This window comes from Lepisma saccharinum, chromosome 29, assembly GCF_977018435.1.
Source record: "Lepisma saccharinum chromosome 29, izLepSacc3.1, whole genome shotgun sequence".
Classification (NCBI taxonomy): Eukaryota; Metazoa; Arthropoda; class Insecta; order Zygentoma; family Lepismatidae; genus Lepisma; species Lepisma saccharinum.
In genome coordinates this window covers 49,975,598-50,000,646 of record NC_139257.1, presented here as the reverse complement: position 1 = coordinate 50,000,646, position 25,049 = coordinate 49,975,598, and the positions used below count along the sequence as shown (strand labels likewise).

Genomic DNA, 25,049 nt, shown 5'->3' with positions numbered 1-25,049 from the left:
GAACACAATTATTTGAAGGAAAAGGAGGGCAGCATCTTTCACAGATAATTTATTTATTCGTTATGATTCCTCTATGTTACTGCATTATATATACCCACCAATGCAACGAAACTAAACAGAGAATAAAATGAGGATTTTCTTTCCCGACTGAACTTTCATCAAGGCTTTTGCTCCCTTAATCAGAAGGTCTGCTCACGCCTATGCCAGTGTCTGTGCAAGAATCTCGATCAGTAAAGAAGAGGATGATGTTCGCCTATACTGTAAGGGGAGTTGTGGAGCACGTGGTGCTATTAACACAGAAGACCGTCACCGCGAAGTGGTACACCGAGGAGGGCTGCCCAAGTAGTTCAAGCTCTCAAAAATACTCGTCCACGTTCGAAGGCAGACGCTTAATTGGCATCGAGTATTTTGCACCTACGGGACTGAAAGTGCTGGAGCATCCTCCCTACGGTGCAGACCTCGCCATGTGACTCTGCACTGTTTCCTCACGTCAATAACAGGCTAAAAGGAATAGGTTTTCATATTAAGAGAACCTTCTAAGGGCATGGGATGACGAGTGTACCCACTTCCCTCAGGAATTATAGAGGAGTTGGTTCGACGAATGGTTTTGAAGGTTGAAGAAGTGGTGAAAAGTATTTTCAAAGATTTGAAAATGAGAGGTGTATTGCAAAACTTTCGTAGAACCTTTTCTATTTACACTCCAAAAGATACCTGGTGTAACCGACATCACACCACAAATTTTATTGCTTTCTAACAGAAATAATAAATGCGAAACACTCACATTTTCGTCATGTTTGATAACTGACCCAGTAATCTGTCCTACACATTACGTATCTTTAATAACATAAGGTCACTCAGAATGTCTGAAAATCGTGAAATCATTTTCCGAAATCTGAATATGGAAAGATTTTTTTTTCCCAATTCTGGTACGACATTATGGAATCCAACACACGTTCCTTAATAAATCACCAAATCCATAAGTGTCTTTGTTAAGTTCCTAGAGCAATATAGGATATAATTGTAAAGAACAGTGAGAATTCCAGATAGTAATGTGTTCTATATTTTTCACAGGGGGGGCAAGGCAAGGTCTCAGGGGGGGCAGTTGCCCTCCTTGCCCCCCCTCTAGCTACGGGCCTGTCTCTCTCTCTGCAGTGCTTCTTTCTTTCTATATCTTTCTGTTGTTCTATTTTTCTTCATGCTTCACTTACTTCATCTGTTTAATTTTTCTCTCTGGCTCAATTCGCGATTAAAATTACCACCTGAGCGCTAGTGTCGCTTCCAATACGGCCGCTCTAAGTAGGATAAATCTTTGTTTACATTCAGCAGTAGTACAAAATAGCAGCGTGTTGTCATGACTGGTATGGTAGAAAACGTTTAAATTACGCATTATTTTTAAATATTGCGAATGCGATGTGAATTCCAGGTATTCTAACAAACGTGAAGCTCTACTGAAAACGAAGCATTTAATTATGATAGGCAAAAATAACACGGAAAATGCAGACAAAACTATGTATACGCACTGGTTGTCCAAAGCAGTGCTGTATCATCTGCACGTTATGTTGTAACTGGGGTTCTTGGAAATTATTTGAAAATAAAGGAATTGAAATTGACCTGTACTTGAAAACCTGGGACAGAAGAAAATTGCGAACATATCGTTGCAGTTCTTTCTCGAAAGAGAAAGGCTGGTTTGATAATAATATTCACGATTTCATGACCAGGCTATACTCACTAAAAAAGGACATTGTACTGAATGAAACAGTAACATTAGCATGTCCACCTTTTTTTGTGGTTACATTTGACATTAATTCATTCTCAAACTATTTTCATCTTCTCTCTTAATCGACTTGCACCTGTTCCAAATTTCACACATACGTAACACCGGTAATACATTGACGCATTGGGTAAGACGCTTCATGATTTTTCGAGAGAAAAAAAAAGCTTTATTTATAAAGTACACTTTAAAACTTTACTTTCATGGTAATATATATTTATCTCTCGAAAAATAAAGTAAGAAGACTCGTGCATTCTTCGTAATTTCCTTGCCGAATTACAGTGTTATATCCCCCACACCAATCTTCTGTCAATTACGTTTTCCCTGATTTATTAACAAATTTCATTTTGTTGATTCCACGGGATGGAAACACATGACAACTTTTAATTTGTTCTGACCCATAAAACGATTTAGAGCAAAAAAAACCTGAACAGTAGACGTTACTCTCTCTCTCATATTCCCCATACTTTAAACGACTTCAACACAACGTATCCTACTTAGAGTACTTCCTGGAAATCCCACCAGATGGCATATCGGTTAATTTTAATCGCGAATACCTTTGTCTCTTTCTAGGATTTCCTCCCTATTCTCTCTCTTTAATTCTTTATCTCTATTTTTCTTCTTTTCCTCCTCTTTCTAGCATTTTCTCCATATTTCTATCTCATTCATTATTTCTCTCTGTACCCTTGTTATGCAGGTTATTTGTGTTGGTTGAGATTTTGTCACGGTGAAGCTTCGCCACTATCTTGATAACACGATATGGGTGTTATGTCATCTAATCACTCAGGGTCATTAAATTTGCTCTCGATTTCTGTGCGTGAGTAAAATCTCTACTGTTATCTCTAACGCTCAAAGTAGAAATAATACAATAAAGGAATTGAGAACAAGTGGCTCAGGTCAAATTAACGTATACCAGGAGAGTAGTTTGTGAATTTAACTTCTGGAGTCTCACTTTCTCCGGTAGGGGCAGAGGAGGCTGCGCCCCCCTTTCCCAATGATACATTTGTTTTTATTGTTCCAAGTATCCATTCGTAGTTCTTTTGTTTTATTGTCTCAAGATAGAATAACATAAAATTTTCCATCCACTGATAAAATTCAGGTATGTAACGAGGTATTTGAATCCAAGGAACTGGTAGTTCCATTCCCGAAAGAAATTTCGTTTTCTTCAAAATACTGTAAATAATTTTCAGGATATCCAATTTATGTAAGATGACATGTTTTATATAATTTAATCATAATTATTGTACTAACTAAAGAATAACTGTGTACTGAGCAAGATGGGTGTTGAGATGTTGCTGGACGATTAGTGTTATAAATTGGAGAATAACAACAAACCGTACTACAGTATTTCTATTATTGTTATTAATTATTATTATTATTTAATTCGTGCACGAGTACGAGCGAGCGAAAATGGTCCCATGCAGTACTCAAATCAGATCATTCGTAATAACTAAGCGTTTACAATGAAATATCATTTTAATGTGACAATAGTCGTAGACACAAGTATCTAAAATATCCGTCTTGGCAGTTTCAGTCCACAAGCATCTATTTCAATTTCATATATCACTGTATTGGTAAGGATAGACTAAACGACATTTTAATATGGAGATAATGACTGTCTTTACTTAAGTTTCAATTTCACCCCGTCTTTCATTTCACGATCCATATTTGAGGGACCAGTAGTGGGATCCATGAGTATTACCTTGCAAATTGTCCATGACTATATTCATTAATTTATCTCTTGCATCCTGTGTGGTTTTAAGTGATGGGTTTTTGTGTATGCTGGTGCAGACGTTGTCAACAGCTTGTTTTGAGTTTTCTTTTAATTCTTGAAGCTTCTATTGGGTCAAATAAAGTGCACGAACATGGTGATGGACAATTTGCAGGGTAAAACTCATGGATCCCACTGTACCACAGACGGTTGTTTATCGCGTACTACTTGGCTTCGAGCGTATACCGCTCAAGTATCTGAGCTATGTTCGCTGAGCAAGATTTTTCCTCGTTGAGCAGACAGATCATTTACTTGACGTTGTGTACTCATTGATCAAAATATCAGTGACTTTGAATAATCTGTGATCAATGTCGAGTAGACAAGATTTCAGTGTTTGAAAAGCTGTTAATTATGGAAATAGTTGATGTGACTAAAACTGTCTAAATTTTCATTTTCACACCCTCGCACAACTTTCCAAAACTACGGTGTATATTTAATATTTATTATTTGGAAGAAACAACACTTTGATTCTAATTGTATTTAAGAAATTAAAATTAATTTTGAGTTCATTATCATATTCAGCTTCATAATATTCCGAGTTCAATCAAAATATTTGTTCTAAAAAGAAAAAAAATGTTACCACGTTAGGTCTCGTTATGGATTCGCGTACTTAGCATTAATTAAAGTAGATTGTATTGTTCAAATCTTGTGTCGAAGTCACGTTCTTCGTTCTTTGAAGCAGACGAGATATTCAGTGAACGTGGTCTTCATATAAAACAATGAACTTCTCTCACTTCAAACCAATATTTCAACATTTTCAAAGATCATTTATTTATCTTGAGTGCAAATAATGTTGTCAGACATCGCCACAATAACATTATCCCAAATCGCACATATCTCCACGAACGCCGCCATCTTGCAAGATCTTGTGCAGACGAAACGAGTCAACTTTTCCTTAACTTGCTCCGGCTGCAAGATGGCTGTAAGCCGTCTGAATGCCCGGACACGAATTTTTTTTCCAGTCAACTTGTGAATGCAGGTTGATTTCTTGCTCTCTGATTGGCTGTTGGAAAGTTACGGTGCTCTGATTGTGAGAATATCTTATTTCCTATTTTCAGCGCAAATTTGCTGCTTTCTAATCTAATCTAACCTAACCTAACCTAACCTAACGTACAGTGCAAATAAGATATTCTCACAATCAGAGCACCGTAACTTTCCAACTAAGACGTGACGTCAACTTCCGCCCGCCGAACGCTAAAAGTGCAAGATCTTCAAGCCGACTTGAAGTTCTCTGGCCCGCCGAACGGGGCTATTCTGTGACTCAAACCTGTGGCGAGCAAGGATCACGTTTTCTCAGCGATCAAGTGAGCAATGCCGTCAAGTAGCTGAGCGGTCACGTTGCTCGCTGAGCGCTCAGATATTTGACGCGCCCCAGGGCCTTATTCGCTCAAGGGAAGAAGCTCTCAATTCCGTACGCTATCTAGCGCCGTCCGTGCGAACTATTTTACGCACGAGCGAAATCCTCTCGCTGCAGCACTCAAAGAGCAGATAATATCCTGATAGCAGGCTGATAAGATTGAAGAATTCTGCTAAAGTTCACAAATGGAAAAGAAAGTACCGGTATTTGTGGTCAATGGTAGGGAAAGATAAAATATATTTTTTAAAAACATTGTGTATCAGTTTCATCACATAATAGCCTGGCATATAAGAAGAGTCTGTGTTGAGGACACCCCTCCTATTGCTGCGAAGATGAAGTGTGCGTTGTACGCGTTGTTGGGTGTGTGCGCCCTTCTTGCAGGCGTTCGAGGTGAAGCGTGCTTGACAGACAACTGTCAAGCGCCGGACTGTCGCTGCTCTTCTACAGGGATACCTGGAGGTTTATCTGCAGGCGACACTCCGCAGGTAATCAATCATTCACTTATAGAATGTTTTCTCTTGGAGATGGGAGTTGGAGCTGTGTTTACGTCGCGTGATGTCGAAAAGAACTGCTTAAAATGGCTTGTATGGTTTTTGGCACCATAATATAAATTATGTTATAGGCTTTTTCTAATACAGAAAGGTTAACAGGACATTGAAAAACCGGCCCAAGCAAATAAAAAAGTTATATGTAAATATTCATTTTTCTGTTTCTGACACTGTATATCAGGGTGCGAAATCTCGAGGGGGCAGGGGGAATCCCCCACCCCGCCAACTATCTTGTCCTGAAATTTCCCTCCCACCAAATTTTTCCGGGAGGTACAATTTTTGTTGTAACAACGTACATAAACAATTAGTTTGGGAGTCAAATATACTTTACTGAAATAATATGGAAAACATACACAAAGAACGGACAACAAAGAGACTCATCTGTAAGAACACTGAACCCAGCAATCCCCAGAACACAGAAATTAGACCGACTTGTTATTTCTTCTCCATTTCTCATCGTATATAAATATATTAATAAAACACGTAATAGCATTGAGATGTGAATTTTATGTGGGAAACTATTTTCTTCTTAATGTGTCTTAATATTCACCGTCCCTATCTCCCCTTAGTCACACAAATCATTGTTCATGAGCATTCGTAGTATATTAAAATTTTCAATTTGCAATCAATGGAATTTTAAGTGGTTTGTTGAGTGTGCTAATGAAAATATGATAATTTAAGTAACTTTTCTTCCAGTGAAAATAAAACATTCTGGATATACTATATAATTTGTAACTTAAAATAAAGTCTTTGTAGCTGAATTTTGGCATTTTTAAAAATTATAGTTTGCAAAATATCAGCTGTCATGTACATTTACAATTTAATGATAATTACACTACTTACGGTTTAACATTGATTAGTATTTTGTATATTTTTCTACACAAAATGTTTGCTATTTTTGCCTATAAAAGTTATTGAATTTTATATCAAGATAAGTGTGTTTACAGTTTGCATATTACAGTTCCTTGTGTCGCTCCAGTCGAATTAGTTCATGTTACCATTTGTAAAGCAGGAAATCAACATCTGCGCGAGCTTACATTATCTGTGACTTGCACAAGATTAAGAATGTTCGAGAACTAATCTGCGTTTCTTAAAAACAACAAAATTAATAATTGTGTAAACGTTTTTGGCATTTGAGAAATATATTAGGAAGGTATGTTATTTACAAACTTTGATTATTTTATGTAAATGTTGTAAAATTTTAAATTGCATGATGTAATTATGTAAATCCATAGTTACATGTAAATATCGACCAAGCTTCCTTGGTGTTTTGTAAATAACCGTGTAGAATAAAAGCCGTTTTCTGTATATTGGGGCTTTCTTACCCTATTACTGGTATCACAAGTTTACCTTGTAGGGAGAACTACCCGGTCCTCGCACGCAGCAATTTGCTTGGGCTAGTCTCATAACCTGCTGTTTCGGCTCTAGTTGCTTGCGATACCAAAGCAATTGTGAATAATCTTTGAAGGGTTACACGTTTCAGATTTGTCATCAAATCTGCGTCAGTTAACCTAATCTAAGATTGCCAGGGATTAAGTATCATTGTACGTACATTGTGCATTATTGATAATAAACCAATCTTTATTGGAAGGAAGTTCCATACCTTTTCATTACTAAAAACTTAAGAAGGGTATAAAATCCGACACAAGTGACCAAGTCAAGGGCTACAGTTAACCAATTAAGCTAACTGAGAAGTCCGATCCAGGGTAACCTAGAGGACCAGTGTAGGTGAGTGTCATCCTTTCGTATGACCTCCCCCTTTCAGTACATATATTTCGTTTCCTTCCTTAGAGCCTAATAGACACCACAAAATGATTACGAGATTAATGTACTTTCAGCAAAAGTGATTCTGATATCTACAAAACCCTTATGTACATTATTCTATAAATTATTTCTTTAAAGTGATTTAATCAACATAATTTAAATCAATCCATCTTGTCAAAAACTTTGCATAGAAATAAACAAACTCTAATCGCTAACATTATATATTGTTGCAGATGGTGGTGCTGACTTTCGACGGAGCTTTAACTAGCTTGTACTGGAACTCCTACTACCAGCCACTAATCCAGGACAGACAGAATCCAAACGGCTGCCCATTTCGAGTCACCTTTTTCGTTACCCACGATTACAGCAATTACACTCTCGCCAACCAAGTTTACAACGAGGGCCACGAGATCGCAGCACGATCGGTATCGTAAGTGTCAGAACCGGTTATGAATTTCTGTGACTTATTTCTCTGGAGTATATTTGTAAAGCACTTCACAGTTGGTGCCTGGTGTGACTAGGAACACCAATAGAACCGCCATAGCAGTTTTGACATGCTTATTTTAATAAATTGCAATTAGGCCCGTAGCCAGGGGGGCTGAGGCCCCCCTGGAAATGCCGTCAGCCCCCTGGCGCTGCCATCAGGCCCCCTTTACATTAGGTAAACTACTTTGCATAATTTGTTTGCAGTGAAGAGTGAAAATGTAGACAACTCACAACTTTGATAAATCCACAGAATATGAACATCATCTATTACATTCGCTCATTTTGTTATGAGCAGAAGTAGCTTTGGAATATTCTCTAGACTTCAGAAAGTTCATTCATAGGGGAGCTTCTTTATCTGTACCTTCACTGTCCCTGTTGCAACCTCCCGTTTAGACAGAAATCTGTGACTTTGATGTCATCATGCAAGTTCCCTCCGCATCTGCGTCTAAGGTCAACAACAGCTCCCAAGTTTTGGGAAGGAAGGGGAGTTTAATTGCTTCGGCCGGGGGTGGAATATACTGTAGGCACTGTGATTAAATATTGTGCGTTTTTTGTGTGTGATATACATATCTGTATCATCTAAAATAGTATGGGGTGTGTAAGGGATAATTTCAGTATCAGTCAATTAACACTTCAAGAGATGTTTTAAAAGATGTAGAAGAATGTAGTATTTGTGTAGTATATGATATTTATAAATGAATGAGCGCCCTCCACACATAATTTACCTTCATTTAATATTTTTTTAAAAATGGACTTGGTTTACAAAGCCCCCCCCCCGATAACCCGTGACCCCCCCCCCCTGGAGATCAATTCTAGCTACGGGCCTGATTGCAAATATTACAAGTCACACGAAGACCTTAAAAGTCCAATGAAATTTGTAGGGCAGACTGTATACAGCTCGAGGTATCAACTGTTATTTACAAAACGACCTCAAGGCTGCAACACTAATCAAGTGAGCTTCAAAACGCCATTTTTGTTATTTTAAAGATGGCGCCTCCTGCGCACTTGCACCAGTGAAGAGGAGTGGTTTCTTGCCCTCTGTCAGCCTAAAACTTAAAAAAAATTCACGTCAGTTCGCTTTGCACTCAGATGGGTGGAAAGGCCTTCGCAGTGGCTCATAAGTGAATGCACATGGACCCCGAAGACTTATTCTTCTTAAGGTACGCAGGCACGAACTCAAGCTTGAAAATACATGTAGTATCAGCAATAGGTCTGTGTTAACATGAAGCAAACTTGTGCAACCCTACATACAGAAATCTACTAGATAAGAAACAAAATCAAATTAAGGATTTCGCTTGATTCTGCCTTGTAATTTGTAATTCCAAAATTGCTACTACGTTTTCAGACGCCATTTTTGTCTTGGATTTTCTTTCATATAAATGTGACAACTAGTGATTTCGATACTGAGCTAATTTAAACCAGTACGTTGCAGGTGTTACATATTTTAAAAGTTACACAAGTCTAAATATTTTCACTAAAATACCAGGTAGCACAAAACAAGAGCAAGTTGAGATTGCAAATTTGTGCAGCAACACATACTGACGTTTGAAATTCCTCTCACGAGACAAAACATACTTGGGAAACAAAGGTCAATTTACATTCCTGGCTTCCATTTCTAAACCCTTTTATAAAGATATAAGCAGTGGCGTGCCGAGTGTCTGGTAACCAAGCACTAGTTAAAAGCTTACCCGAAAAGGGGAGGGGGGGTCTGGTCCACCATCTTTAGTTTTTCGATTTTTCAACTGTGAATAAATTACATTGTTCCCAATATTTCTGTATTGCTTTTGTTCATAAAAGCGTAAATGTAATGTAAATATGAGGCAAAATGCAATTGATGGAATCAGGCACCCGTTTTGAATGCTTGTTATTCGAGATACCCATGCCAGTGACAGTGTACAATTGGTTTGTAGTGATGGTAATTTTTGTAATTATTATAATTAATAAATAACTACACCTACATAAACAAAAAAGCATTAATGAAAAAATATTGTTTTTTGTGAGTTTTAGTGAATGCAACAATTGATTTTTATTTCTTAATAATGATGGTAATTTTTGTAATTATTATAATAAATAAATAGCTGCACATACATAATCAACAAAGGAAACAGTGACTAAAAAAAATGGTTTCTTGAATTTTAGTGATAAAAATCACTATGCACATTTTTAGAATTACCAAAAAATTTGGTCAAAATTATCAAATTTAGTAAAGACTACCAATATTTTGTTTATCGTCACCAAGAAGCTTATTCAAACGTGTTTTCTTAATCAAAATAAATAATTCCTTTCTCTGTAATACCGGTACATGTACAGAAAACATTCACATCTCTCTAGCACATTTTTTTTCTTTTCCAAAGATACAATTGCAGAGATGTTCATGAAAATTGTAACTTTTCGTATCTAAATCTTCCTTCAGTGCACCCATTGAAAATGTTTGTCAATATTGGAAACCTATTCATGTTATTAATAATCACTACGACGCTGTCAGCTTGGGAGTAACACAAGAATACTCCTAAATATAGCTTAAAGAAATAACTGAAAAGAATAATCGACTTGCAACATATAATAAACGTTCAAAGCAAGAGTGTATATTCTAGGGTAGCTATGCTATCTGCGAAGCCTGAAGCATAAACAGTAAAGCACAGAGTAAATATCGATTATAAATCGTGAATAAATTTACTAATTTCAATCATAAAATAATGGTGATTCTGAAGTTGGCAACCTGAATTCTTAGGAGTTGGCAACCTGAATGTTTAGGAGTTGGCAACCTGAATTATCTTCCTCCATAGCCTGCGACTACATGTCATAGTGAGCTAGTCCAGGTTTTGAACTCAGCATACGCCACTGGTTCAAAATATAACATTAATACTTTGTACAAAGCTCTACATAAATTAACAGTATTGCTTCCGATAAATCTGATCATTATGTTGCGGAATTAAGTTTTTTTAAAGCCTCCCCTATGGCGTAGTGGTAGCGTCATTGCCTCGTAATCAAGGGTTCGATTCCCGGTGGAGGCACATAGTGGTTGGATCCCACTTTAAACTGTAGGTTCAGTCCCGATTAGCCTTACTGTGCATAAAGTGGACTTAAACACCAAATCAATCAATTAAGTTTTTTTTTAAAAAAAAAATATGATCTAACTTGTTAGCATAAAGCGGGTGGGTTGTTGCCAAAATTGTGTAAAAAGAGATGCGAAGATGTAAAATAATAATGTACCGGGTGTCCACAAATAAAGTTGCTCTACACAGAGCCCTCTGGCGGCCTTTCGAAGCAACGGATATCGCTGAAACTTGGTAGAGGTTATGGTTAACATTGGAAAAGCGAATGTCGACGAAAAATATTAGTTCAAAAGTACGGAATGAGCTAGACCAGTGCTCGAAGTGTGTGTGTGGAAGGCGTGATGGAGGGGGACACAAGGGACAAACCAGCATCTACTGCATTTTCTCCATATTGATCCATACAAGCAAATTGACAAACTCAGGGGGGGAGCTGATATGGCTACAGCCCCTCCCGAAATTTTTAGAAAATCAACATTTTCAAATGGAAGTAGTAGCTAAAGAACTCGGGAAAAACCAAAGTGGTACATGCACCACCTCCCATAAAATAACCCCCCATTACCATTTTTGTCTTTGAACAACTTTTAAAACAAATGGCAACTACGAAATATTTTATAGTGTATCCTACCCCCCTCCCCCAAAAAAAAAAAACAACACAGCTATGTAATATCCATATTTACAATTTCAGAAAAAATAATATAACGCTAGCGTTAAGTTAAGGCTGTGTTGCCTAGTTCGAGCGTCAGACCGACCTCTCCCGGGGCACTTCTGTGTCATCCCTGACAGTGACGTATTATGGTGGGTTCTATTGATGCTGCAGCATTAGGCCTATTCCTGAAATAGGCCCAGATTAAAACAGACTAGAATTTTCCGAAAGCTGAAAACTTTTCTTTTGCTATATTAACCTGAATATAAAACTTAGAATCATGGGCGTCCCGAAGGGGGACCGTGGCCCCTCCCTGGAAAATGAAAGTCAACCTAAAATTATATATTTCATACATATAATTTCATTTCAGTCACAATAATATGTGTGAATTATTGCATGAATATGAATTATTCAAATTTAAGCAAGGTTGTTTAGAGAAAACAACACTATTATTGGGGAAAATGTGAATTGTTTGCCCCCCCTGGGAAAAATACCTTCCTTGCCCCACCCTAGAAAAAATCCTGCGGACGTCCATGCTTAGAATGAAATTTGCAGCCCCAATTTCGGACGCCTACACACAGCGTTACTTATTATACAGTTAATATTATTCTTGACGTAACTATAACGTCGTTGTGTTTATTGTTCACCGAAGATTTCAAGTTAATGCTATCAGCATGCAGTATCAGGCCCAATTTAGTCTTAATCCGGCCCTGATCCCTGAGCTTTCGAGCAAATACTGTCAGTTTGTATCACATGGATCACAAGGACCAACTCTATAACGAGATCTTTCATTCTCTTAAACCTTAAACACACGGGGTTGTGCTCCGACGTGGCAACAGCGCCAACTTCTGCCACCAGCCTAATTCATGGCCGTGCGCTTGACATGGATTCACCTATTTGCTTCTAGGAATAACAACACGGTTGCCTACTGGACTCATCTAGACACCGAAGGCCTGCAGAACGAGTTCGAAGGAGCTAGGGCCATCATTTCGACATTCGCGAACATTCCTGCTACAGATATCAAAGGGGCGAGGATTCCAATCTTGCAGTTGCCAGGAAACCCCTACTTTAAGATTCTTCAGGATCTTGGTTTTGAATACGACTCATCATGGCCCACGCGCACATTCATGAACCCAGGACTCTGGCCTTACACGCTGGATTATGAGTCATTACAGGTTCGTGGGATTTTCATATATTTTATGAAGACGTGTGAGAATACATGGTTTGAGAAACATTTAAGGAAGATTCATTTATGGGTATTGCTATAAACGTACCTGTTATGTGGAGTTTTTTTATTTGTTTATTTGGGATTACTGCCTTTTGAGTTCGACAGTATTTCACCTTTGTTACTTCACATTTAAAAAATCACTATAGCAATAATTCCCCTCTCTTACTTTTAATATACCAATACACTGTAGCAGTATTTCAACTCTGTTAGGCCGGTTTTAGACGGAAGCATTTCCTTTAACTTTTTTGCTAGCATAAATAATACAATGTAAATGCTTCCAAAAATCTTGTACTTTACACGGAAGCATTTCATGTAACATTTCGGTTAGCTTTTACGATTACAATGTATAATACATACAACACAAATGGCACGCCGAGTTACACCATCCATGCTGAGTGCTTGGGCTTTACAATTGAAACAACTAAAATATTCTTCCATACGTGTACAGTAAATGTTGTAAAGTATGTATTTAAGCAGCGCCACTGTTTTGTACCTAATAACGTTTTATACGAAACGTTATTCCTCTCGGTTGAATAGTTATCGGCTTTTAAAAATTTGAAGTGATACATTGTTTACATCTCACGCGCGGCCGCCATTACAACTTCACTCGTGACCTAGAGGTCGCTTCTGAGTGGTTATGCTACGAAAAATGCTGCGGAAATAGGACGGGTTCTCTCTTCAGAATTCTTCTTCTTTCTTTTTTTTTTGACCCTATCAACTGTTAGTCGATTTTAGTCATCTTTCTGAGTTTTTTGCACTATGCATTTATTTTTCACAAGAATGAAAAAAATTAATATATATATATATATATATATATATACACATGCTAGATCGTCAAATTAAATTTTCTTGCATATCCATAAAGAAGCCATATAGTGGGAGGAATGGAATCCGTGAGCAGGGCAATCTCTCTTCAGAAATGCCATGAAATATGCCATGGCATCTGGAAAGCCATAAGATTTTTCACTTTAGACGGTAGAATTTGGTCATGGCATAAATGTTAAGGAAAATGCTTTCGTCTAGAGTCGTTCTCACGTTCAGAAGACACAATGGGCTCTTATGGGCAATGCTTTTCTTATGAGAAATACGAGCGCGCTGTTGTGAAATTTCTGGATTTACAAATTTAGCTTAAGTAAAATCGGTACCTGCAGTTTTGCAGGAAATTTTGTAGAGAATACGATGGTGAACACAAAAAACTAGTAACTTGCTTACATATTTTTAGATAAATTAAAAACGCAAATTTTCTGTGAAAACAAAATTTTTACATTGTTTTCATGCCTAACGTTGAAACATGCCGTAAAATTGAAGCTTTCATTATGAAAAAAATTGACACTGTTTTTTATTTGTCATAGGTGACGGTGGTACTCAGAATTTATCAATACTTTAAAGCATATTTGCATTAAAAAATATTCAAATAAAGTATGTGGAGATTTTTTATATTCGTGAAGTAGAAAATGTCGTCGCTGGCCATTTTTTGTTCTGTAATTCCAAGTAAAAACTTCCAGCGACAAAGTTGTGGAGAAAATAATGAAATTATTTTTTATAACCACTCAAAGGTTCCCAGAAATATTACTTCCATGCATTTGGAGTTTCTTTTTAACCCGAACCGCGCGCGAAGTCAGGAGACGTTGTCTGGCCATCTTGAACTGACTCACCGCAGCATTCCGGCTAATCACCAACAAGTTTTCCAGTTGTTATTTTATTTCCATTCAGTAAAAATATGAACTTCATGCAGTTTGTTATAATAGAATTGAAATTACTTAAATTTAATAATTGACAATTATTTCCAATGCTGCTGTTGTGAGCAACATTAGTGCTGTCGCAAATACACGTTGTTTTTGTTTACATTACTGTCGACATTAATACTGAAATGAAGATCACCTTTCAGTTTCCAACGTACACATAAATTCATAGACACCATATTAACCTTTGAAAGGCTTTCCAACACCTGACAAAATATGGGGCTTCAAGATAGAAATATGACATGCCTTGCTTGAGTCATTCACGTCTTATCAGTTCACGTGGGCCATAACTCATTTGTTTGTTTGGGTTGCAACTTAATCTAACCCATGTGCCAGGTTCCCCTTACTTGAGTGAGAGATCTACTTTGGTCTGTTTAGACTTTTTCCCTCTCTCGAAAAAGTGTTTTCAGTTGTGTGAGCTCTCAGTGATTTTTACTTTTTTAAGTGATTTCTGAAGTGTCATATTCGTGCATTACACTCGCGTGTGTAGTGATCGCAATGGATCATAGCAAAAAGGGTAACTGTAACGTTCACAGTATAATATTAATAATTACATATAATTATAATTATATATACAAAATATGTAACACCTTCATTGTGAAGGAAGGTCATCATTTCCCGGCGACATGAGCTAGCGCTGTATTGGCAACACTGTGCGGTTTCTCCATAAGCGCCGTTGTGTCTTCTGAACGTGAAAACGACTTTTTTTTTTCTAGAGCTGGCGTTATTTCAAATCAGCGTCGGCAATTAGAGGGGCGTGGGGGCAGTTAGCCCCCTTTACTTTTTGCCCCTGCTCCGAAAAATCAATGTTCTTTTTGTGACATTCGTATTTCTCTGTCTGTTTATCCACCCACGCAACAGTGCCTACTATCAGTATCTCAAGAACTACAATAGGTATAAATATTAAAATTTGGTTGGCAGATAAGTCCAACAAATTATAACGCTTCAAAGAATAACCTGGAGCAGCGTCTGCGTGGACTTGAGAGGAATCAACCATTCAAAAGTGACCTCTCGGATCTTGCTTAAACTGCAGGTGAAGTCCTGATTAACTCACATGTCCTTAAAATGGACTTAATTGAATCCAAGAGGAGTTTAGTTGTGGATTATCGCTAATGGCGAGAACACATTTGTAAATGGAGAAGGAAGAGCTAAGTTATATCTTTTTAAAAGTCAGAGTATTTTATCATATTTTTGTGCACCGGAGTTTGTACAGTTTGGTTCAAAAAAAATATCCCCACTTGCAATTTTGTTTATTTCTTCATATATTTCAACTTAAATCTGTTTCAATGTCATAGGAACGCCAATATTATTTATTTTAGAAACAAGTATCAATTAACTGGTGACTGTAGATAAGTATGCCTATTATTGACATCCTTTCACAATCAACGTGAATTACATCATACATACACAAGAATTGAATTGTATTTTATTACGTATATGTTTAATGGCAATGTTGTAGATGGTTGTGCTTCTTTTCATTTCTACTAAACAATTTTATTTCAACACCCCAGAGTAATTTTCTTGCATGTGTCATGCATCTGGACAAGTACTGACTCCACCAATTAACGCATGAGAGTGGAAGCGCGGGCATGGAGGGGAAAATGCGTCTGCAGCTACCATCCGTTTGCATCAGCGCGCACTGCTTTGCTCTGCCCACTCGCTTTCTCCCCTTCACTACCACATGGTCTTGCTCCACGGATTCCCAAGACAAAGTGTAGGTAGTTCTCAATTAGTAAACTTCAAAATTATTGGTTAAATTAGGTTAGTTTTCATTCTCATGGGCTTTCAATGAAAAATATTTTTGGACCAAACTGTAGTTAGATGTAAGTAATAGTGCTGCAGACTCCACCAACACCAAAACTACACAACTTGTTATCGATACTGAAGTAGATGTATATGGTATAACTTATGGTAAATTTCCCTTGTATTTTCTTCTGACAGGAGTGTCCAATCGGTGAATGCCCTACAGATTCTTTCCCTGGTCTCTGGGAAGCTCCTTTGGTCAATTGGAACAGCACGGGAGGGATCCCCTGCTCCACCATCCTAGGATGCATCACTGCGTAAGTATTGATTGATTTGGTGTTCGAAGTCCACTTTGTGCACAGTGAGGCTAATCGTGACTGGCCCTACAGTTTAAAGTGGGATCCGAACCACTATGTACCTCCACTGGGTATCGAACCTGGACTGCATAAGTATTCTTCCAAAGGTTAGGCGGAGAGGTTAGGTTACCATACCCACTGAAGTTTCTTTTTGTTTTCGTTTTTTACTTCTAATCATAATAGGAGACAGTTCAGACTGATGTAACCCTTCCCACTCTTTTTTTTTCAGGTTCAAATATGTTTCCCATTTTCTTTCCATTTTTCAAAATCCCTGAACTTATAATGTAAGTGGAGGTTTCACAAAATCTAAAATTACTGTCTTGTAGCTCTATTCTCATTTTGTATTCTTTAAAATTACACGAGAGGATGAAATATTTATGAGAAGAAAATTAATATATGTTACGTGAATTACGTCTGTTTCTAATTTCTTCTTTAAAACATAATTCTCATATCTTAACATTACTCATAATTAGGGATAGGATTTTCATGACAGCATATTTTTTTGATAAGGATGATGTGTTCCCTAAATATATAGAAATTCATATTATGAAGAAACGAATTAAATTAAGGTGCTTTTTAAGGGCATATTTTGGCATATTTCTGCGTGATAGAGCATATTTTGATGGATTTTCGGTTGTATATTCAGTATATTTTCGCTTTATCAAGAAATATACAGTCATTTTCGATGTGGATTCGTTTTTATTCCCATGTTCACTCTAGGGTTTTAGTTTTCTTGACTGAGGCAAAATGTTTTTCATTTTTATTTGAAAATTTAGAGAAAGTATTCATTGTGCATTGAACTAAAAAGTACGTAGGCCTATGTGAAAATATCTCAGCATTTACATATTAATGTTTGAAACAGTCCAGTTATAAGGGCATATTTTTCAAATTATAGTGCATATTTTGTACAATTTTAGGTCATAAGAGCATTTTCTATTTTGCATATTTCGGTGAATTTTAGGTCATAAAAATCCTAGCCCTGCTCATAATTATTAGAATTTTTCTTATTTGAAATTGTCGAGACATCAGCTACGGTGTTCTTACATTTGCATACAGTGTATTTCATATACATGTATTTGTGCATTTCGCTTCAAGTATTAACCTTGTATGAAGTTATCAGTTACATATTTTAATAAAAAGAATCTGTTATGAACAGAATCTTAAAACAGTATACAGTTATTGTTGTTTTAAATATATCATGTACTAACAAATGGTTGGAAACTAGTTTCGTAAAACATCAATTTCGTTTATTTACTTAGAAGTATGAACATAACCAGAAATTTTTATAGGTGTGGTCAAGCAGTTGTCATGAAGTGGAATAGAAGAAATGATAATAATCCCATTACAATTATTGTTATTATAAACCTGCAATAATAATAATTATTATTATATTACCAATGTATTATTATTATTATTATTATTAATCCTCGAGGAGAGACTTTTACCTGACTCTAATAGATGAGTTCGACACATGTTTTTTTTATTATTGTTCATGAAAAAAAATTGAAAAGTTTGAGGAAAACTTTAGTCATAAAGTTTATTTTGTGTGAACTTCCATGTACAGATCTCAATTTTAGAATTTTGAAAATTCATGGAACATTTTATTCTTTCAGCAATTGTTATTATATAAAAACATAAACTGCTTGTGAATTGGTTACAAGTATAAATGCTATGTATTAGAAATGTTTGGAATTTAGCCAAGAAAATAATTTTGGCATTGCCATTTGCAGGAACCAAACAGAAGATGACTTCTACAATCTGATACTGGATAATTTCAATGTCCAATATAATGGTAACAGGGCTCCATTCGGGCTCTATGTTGATCCAGCATGGTTATTTACACCGGAGCATTCTAGCGCAGCATCAAAGTAAGTAGACATTTCATTGTTCCACTAAGGAATATACATCATGCTAATATATACATTGCCATGCTAATGTATATATGGAAAGAAATATGTAAATATTTCTTCAGCAGTTTGTTTCTGTGGAGGTTGTAGTGGATTTCAAGAGAAAAAGCTTAAAAGTATTCTATTTTCCCATGTAGTGTAAATTATTAATGAACCTTGTCACTGACACCTTTGCAGATTTGATGAATCCCTCCACTCGGTTTGTTTTATAAGAAAACTGAGAAAGCTTTAAAAATCGGTCAATTTTAAATAACATTGATTTTTCTATAATTTTAAGTTGTCGTTTCCATTATGTCTAAAACGCAGGTTTCGTGATATTTTGCAATATTTTTGTGACACTACGAGTGAAAATTTGTACTAAAATTATTAAAACAGAAAGAATATAAATGAACACAGAGCATCGCCTTAATATTCTAGGGGGTGGGTAGAAAGGGTATGGAGAAAATTCTCGAAAATTATATATATATAAAATGAAGAATGTCATTTCGATGAACTACTCGTATGTCTGGCTGAAAGATTAGTAAATCTGGAGACTTAATGCTTGTTTGGGCATAGTTATTACTGAAGTCAAAAACAGATCAGGTGGAGCTTTGTAATCCAAGTCAATTTATCAAAAGTTTAACCGTATTAAATGGAGGAAAATTATGTGTGTGGGCAGGCACGTATCCAGGAATTCCTTTCGGGGGGGGCTCAACACCATTTTTTTAAGGGGTATAGTAAGAACCTCACAATTGTATGTTCAAGACCAGTGGTGGCAATTGTGTTCCAAAACGATGGGGGGGGGGGGGTGCGGAAGGCGTTGCAAGGAAAGTTTACTTTCTCTTGGTAGCCAAGGCTTAACATTAAGAGGCCATAATGTTGAGTGAGGCAAAAAAAATAAAAAATGGGGAGCAACTATCCCTTAAATAGTTGCCACTGTAAGGCTATCATTTTAATCAGAACGTGAAATCGGAACATTTTTTACCACTCGACTCCTCTGTTTCCATGCATTAACATTGTGTGCCGGAACCATCTTAGTATGTGTGTTTGTCCATTTCTTCTCATCAGGCATAAAAACATCTATGGTGTCTTTGAGTGTTTTTACGAAGCTGTTACACATGCATGGGATGGACAATCCACTCGACAACGCGAGATTCAAATTGTGGGCTGCGAACTGGACGCAGGCAGCTCTCGAATATTTCTCTCTGATTCGAGCCTGAACACCACTAACGTGTCTTGTCCTCCCATGTTTTCAGCTCTTATAAAAGCCGAAACCAACCAAATTGTTCAGATTCAGACCTTAGCACTCACATGTGTTCAATAATGCCTGTCACAGCTTCCGCTGTCTTGTCATATATCTGCACGAAACAAAGGAAGTCTTCTCGAATACAGGTGGATCACGAAACAATTAATGCACAGTGAAAACCCTTCCGTTCCCAACACATCTAATGTTTCGTCTCCCAGTATGATCAAATGCTTACTCATTTATCTCCAGTGACGTGCCCAAGGGAGGGTTGGTGAGGTAATAATTCCATCTGACCCAGTATTCCTTTTTTTTTTAAAAAAAGAGGAACGTCAAAGTCAGGAAAAAATGGCAAAATCAGGACTGACCACCAAAAATAGTATGCGTAACCCCTCTTCCTTCCGAAAATCCTGGGCACGCCTCTCTTTATCGACACATTTTTTAAAATCAACTCACCAGAAGTTTTTATCATCGTTGGAGATTGAAGTAAGATGCGTTCTTCCTGCAGGTTTGGATATGATCCTTTAGAATGCTGTCGTCTCCCTGCCTTCACACCTAACCTTAACAAGGCCCTAATTTTCCATCCTTGTGACTTGGATTTTCAAGACTTAAGGTTTCAAACCGAAGGGACACGTGATACATGTCGATTTGAATGGGCCAATCAACAGCAACATTTCACACCATAGCTACACAAAAGGCCGCACAAACCTAATCTTCAGGCGACACGGTGTGAAATCTCCCTTATTAGGCCACTGTCACGGTCACCTCGAAGTAGTAGCTCTTGTTGACCACAGAAAAAAATATCCTCAACCGGTGATAATGCTCCTCAGTTTTCTTCTCTCTCCTATATTTTGTGTGCTTGTACACTATACAGGCAACACCTTACGATTTGATATACACATGACATGTACTATGTAGACATTTTATCGAAAAATCTGTTGAAGTCAAGGATGGCTCAGTTGGTAGAGCCCTGATTTGGGTCCTGCTAGAGCCTTCAATTTCCACCTAAAATGTCTACATATGCAACATCTTCTTGCTTTCTCTTCTCGTCATTCATAAAATTTTCGGCAGTCTCTTTATGGTAGTTAAGTGTTTGAATGTGTTTCGAACCCAGTAGGCTTAAACAAAAGTATTTTTTATACCATGAAATTCTCGGACTGCATATACGAAATTTTGTTCTGGCAAAACTAAATCATCACTCAAAACTTTGATTTTCAGTTGATCCATGCAGTTTATTTCTGTTTTAATAAACCACTCCAATATCCGGTATTGCTGAAATAATCACTTTAGAGAGAGAGAGAGAGAGAGAGAGAGAGAGAGAGAGGCCTTGATCTCTTCGGCCCTCGAACCGAACTAGCATTACACTGAGGCCCCGGAAGTTCTGCTGTCGTCAATGTCTTCATTTTCGAATCACTATATCTTATGAAGCAACCAGAGGACGCTCACTGATCTGATCACCAATCGACTGTATGAATTGTCACACTTACCTCTGAAATCTCATTAACCGATTCTTTGTACAGATCAACCGAAAAATTGAATCCGGGTATTGATATCCTCATTATATTCTAGAACGTTCCGCAGATAAAACGATTCGTTAATATTGCCAGTAGTTGACTCCTCCTCTCATTCAAGAACGTACCCTCTCCCGCCTTCCAGAGATTAGAAATTGAATCGCCCTACATGTGGTGCTATCTTTCTTGAGTAGCTTCCAAATGCTGACAAGTCTCTACATAGTGCTCAAGTGCGCTGCGACAACACCGAAAGCGCAAGAAAAGTTTATGTGCAATATTATCAACAACAGGGTTATAGAACATTCTTCGTCTTGCCTCGATAATTGTCTATCTCCTTAAATCATCGTCACATTATTCAAAAAGCAAAAAACCTAATTTTATCTAGTGTAAAGTAAAAAAAATCCTGGGGGGGCTCGAGCCACCTCAACCCCAGCTTGGATACATGCTATTAACAATAACAGGGTTATAGAACATTCTCCGTCTTGTCTCGATAATTATTTCTCCCAAATTATCATCACATTAATCAAGAAGCCAAAATCCTAATTTTATCTAGTGTAAACAGAAAAAATTCCTGAGGGGGGGCTCGAGCCTCCTGATTCCCACCTTGGATACATGCTATTGACAATAACAGTGTTATAGAACACTCTCCGTCTTGTCTCGATAATTATTTCTCTCAGATTTATAAATTTATTATCTTGACATTATTCAAGACGCCAAAAATCTAATTTTATCTAGTGTAAATTGAAACATTTCCTGAGGGGGGGGCTCGAGGCACCTCATCCCCACCTTGGATACGTGGTATTAACAATAACAAGGGTATAAAACATGCTCCGTCTTGCCTCGATAATTATTTCTCTCCTTACATTATTTTCACATTATTTAAGAAGCCAAAAACCTAATTTTATCTAACGTAAACTGAAAAATTTCCTTGGGAGAGGGTCGAGCCCCCTGTGCCCCATCTTGGATACATGCTATTATCAATAACAGGGTTACGGAACATTCTCCGTCTTGCCTCGGTAATTATTTCTCTCCTTAAATGATTGTAACATTATTTTATTTCACACCACAAGAAACCAAAAACCTCATTTTATCTAGTGTAAACCTAAAACTTTCGGGGGGGGCTCGAGCCCCCTAAGCCCCCCCTCTGGATACGTGCCTGTGTGTGGGGGAAGAGGTGGGGCCAATATGTTAATATAAAATATAAAATTTAGAAATATCCAAATACTAAAGTTTTTTTCTGTATCTTCTAATACATCTCTTGAAGTGGTAATTGACTGCTACTGACATGGTCCCTAACTACACACTGCATACTACGTTTAATGATACAGATATTTATACCTTACAAAAAAAGTGCAGAATATTCAATCAGCGCCTTCCTTACATTCCACCCCCGGCTGAATCAAAGAACTTGGAAGCTGTTCACCTTTGACGCGGAATGTGGATGATGACGTTAAAGACATAGATTTCTGTCTAAACGGGAGGCTGCAAGAGGGGCAACGAAGGTTCAAAGAACCTCTTCTATGAAAGGACTTTCTAAAGTCTAGTGAATCTTGTAAATAAACAAGATGAACAAATTTAATAGCTGCTGTTCATGTTCTGTGAATTTATCCTTCATCAAGTTGCGAGCATATGTGTTGTCTAGATTTTCACGATTCACTTCACCCTGATGTAAATGGGGCTGACGGCAGTGCCAGAGGGCTAGCCCCTGCCTGGTGGGGGCAAATTTGTTTCCTTCCGGGCGGGCCCTTGATCATTTTGTTACGTCACCCCTCCCTTCTAATCTTGTCTACCATACCCCGGTGGAGCCACATAGTGGTTCGGATCCCACTTTAAGCTGTAGGCCCAGTCCCGATTAGCCTTACTGTGCATAAAATGGACTTAAAACACCGACTCAACTCTTGTCTACCTTCTCGCAGATTCTTGGATTACTTGATGTCCCTGGAAGATGTGTACGTGGTGACGATGGCCCAAGCGATCGAATGGGTGCGGAATCCAACAGCCAGCAGCAACATCGCAGACTTCGCGCCGTGGTCCTGTGGAGACCTTCCGACCGCCGCCTGTCCCAACACCAACAACTGCCGCTACCAGTCCTCACCCGATGGTTCAGAGAGGACCATGCCTACTTGCACCACGTGTCCGAACCATTACCCTTGGCTTGGGGATCCATACGGGAATATCACCAGTGTACTGTACGCATAGGCCGTACGCTTTGAACCACGAAATTCTCACAGAACTGTGAAATTCCCCTGTCGTGCTTGAAACTTTCAAGCAAAGTTTACTATTTAAACAACCATGATGATTCACACTACAATTTAAATTAATAACCTCACAAAACTGTTATACCATAAGAACAGAAAGACATTAATGTTTCGAAGAAAGTGAATGATATTGAACAACAGTTTGGAACATAGATATTAACAATAGAACCTGAACTCAGCAACCTTGGCTAGAAACTTCAAACGCGGTGTGAGCCATAAAAAAAAAGAAATGAAGAAGAAGCAAAGTCCCATTCGGCTTGTCACTTTTTGTACAAAACAATAGAGAAATAAATTTGATCACAAAATTCGTTTCTTTTTGAATTTTTAAGGCTGAATATTTATAGGTGGAGCCGTCGAGCGCTCCATCAGTGGACGCAAATTGTCCATCAGTGTTTTACCTCGCCGCTTTCCTTGTATTTCCGATGGGTTTACACAGAATGTTTTTGTACTGGAAGTGTTAAGGAGGATTCTGCTTTAGTGACATTTTGTTTTAATTTTTCAATATTAATTTAGAAAATATTAAATTACGGACACACACACATATGCACAGCATATACAATATATTAATTATTTATTATATTATTACATATGAAAGCATATTACTTAATGTTTAAAAATATATACATTATTAAATATATTCTATGTAAATGATTTAATTTGTTACTTTTATACATAGCAGTTTATCAACTAGTTAAAAAATATCAATACATTACTAAATAGTTGACAGTGGCGTGCCGAGGATTTTCGAAAGGGAAGGGTTACATATACACAGTGGCAGCGACATGGTTACAAAACTGGAGAGGGCAAGGACAGTTTACTTTCCCTTGGTAGATAAGTTTTAGCATAGTGCGGGGACAAAAGTGGCAAAAAGTGTGGGGGTAACTGCCCCCCTCGTCCCCTCTAATCGCCGCCACTGCGTATACTATTTCTTGATAGTCAGCCCTCATTTTGTCATATTTTCCTACCTTTGACGTTCTTTTTTTAGGAATACTGTGCCAAAGGGGGGGTTATAACCCCCACCAACTCCCCCTTGGGCACGCCACTGGTTGAAATGGTTTTATTATGTATAAGTTTTGTTTAGTTTTTGCTCTCTGTTAATATAAATTAAGATTCCCTACTTATACTGTATTTGTTTTGTATTCTTCTTTTTATTTCATTTTGCATATATTGTTATATATGGGTTTACACAGGGACAACTTTGTCCTAAAAAATCCCCTCTACCAAATATTTCTGGGAAAGTTGTTGCAACAAAAATGATCCCTCTTGAAAAAAGAGAGAGATTGAAAGAAAGCATGCAACATTCACAAACACACGGATAGATTTTATTCTTCGTTTTTGTGTATTTTATCGATATTATCCTTGGTAAAGTATATTTGAAGTCAAAACTAATTCGTGATCTTTTTGTTACAACAACCTTCCCGGAAATATTTGGCTAAGGGATTTTTTAGGACAAGGTTGTTGGTTGGGGGAAATCTCCCCTGTCCCCCTCAGGATTTTGCACCCTGGATGAGGTCCGATGATAAGCACATGAATTTGTATGTTTTTCGGACAGACTTCGTACCCAGCATTCGAGGATCTATTTTCTTTTTTAGGGAGTATCTTCATGCCTGATTTTTCAGCCGTTTCATCAAACGAGGAGCAAAAAGTATAATATAGATAATTTCTTAAATATTGTGGAAATAAATA

The 25,049-nt window shown here is 37.4% G+C and overlaps 1 protein-coding gene across 1 annotated transcript; it reads left to right on the top strand.

Annotated features, from left to right (window-relative positions):
- Positions 1 to 5,183: 5,183 nt before the first annotated feature.
- On the top strand, positions 5,184 to 23,674 carry LOC145981600 (chitin deacetylase 8-like). Its single transcript, XM_083114962.1, has 6 exons — positions 5,184 to 5,384; positions 7,445 to 7,641; positions 12,304 to 12,571; positions 16,308 to 16,426; positions 18,196 to 18,333; positions 23,022 to 23,674. The coding sequence occupies exons 1-6, from the start codon at positions 5,232 to 5,234 to the stop codon at positions 23,302 to 23,304; spliced, it is 1,158 nt and encodes a 385-aa protein (XP_082971088.1). The 5' UTR covers positions 5,184 to 5,231; the 3' UTR covers positions 23,305 to 23,674.
- The last annotated feature ends 1,375 nt before the right edge of the window (positions 23,675 to 25,049 follow it).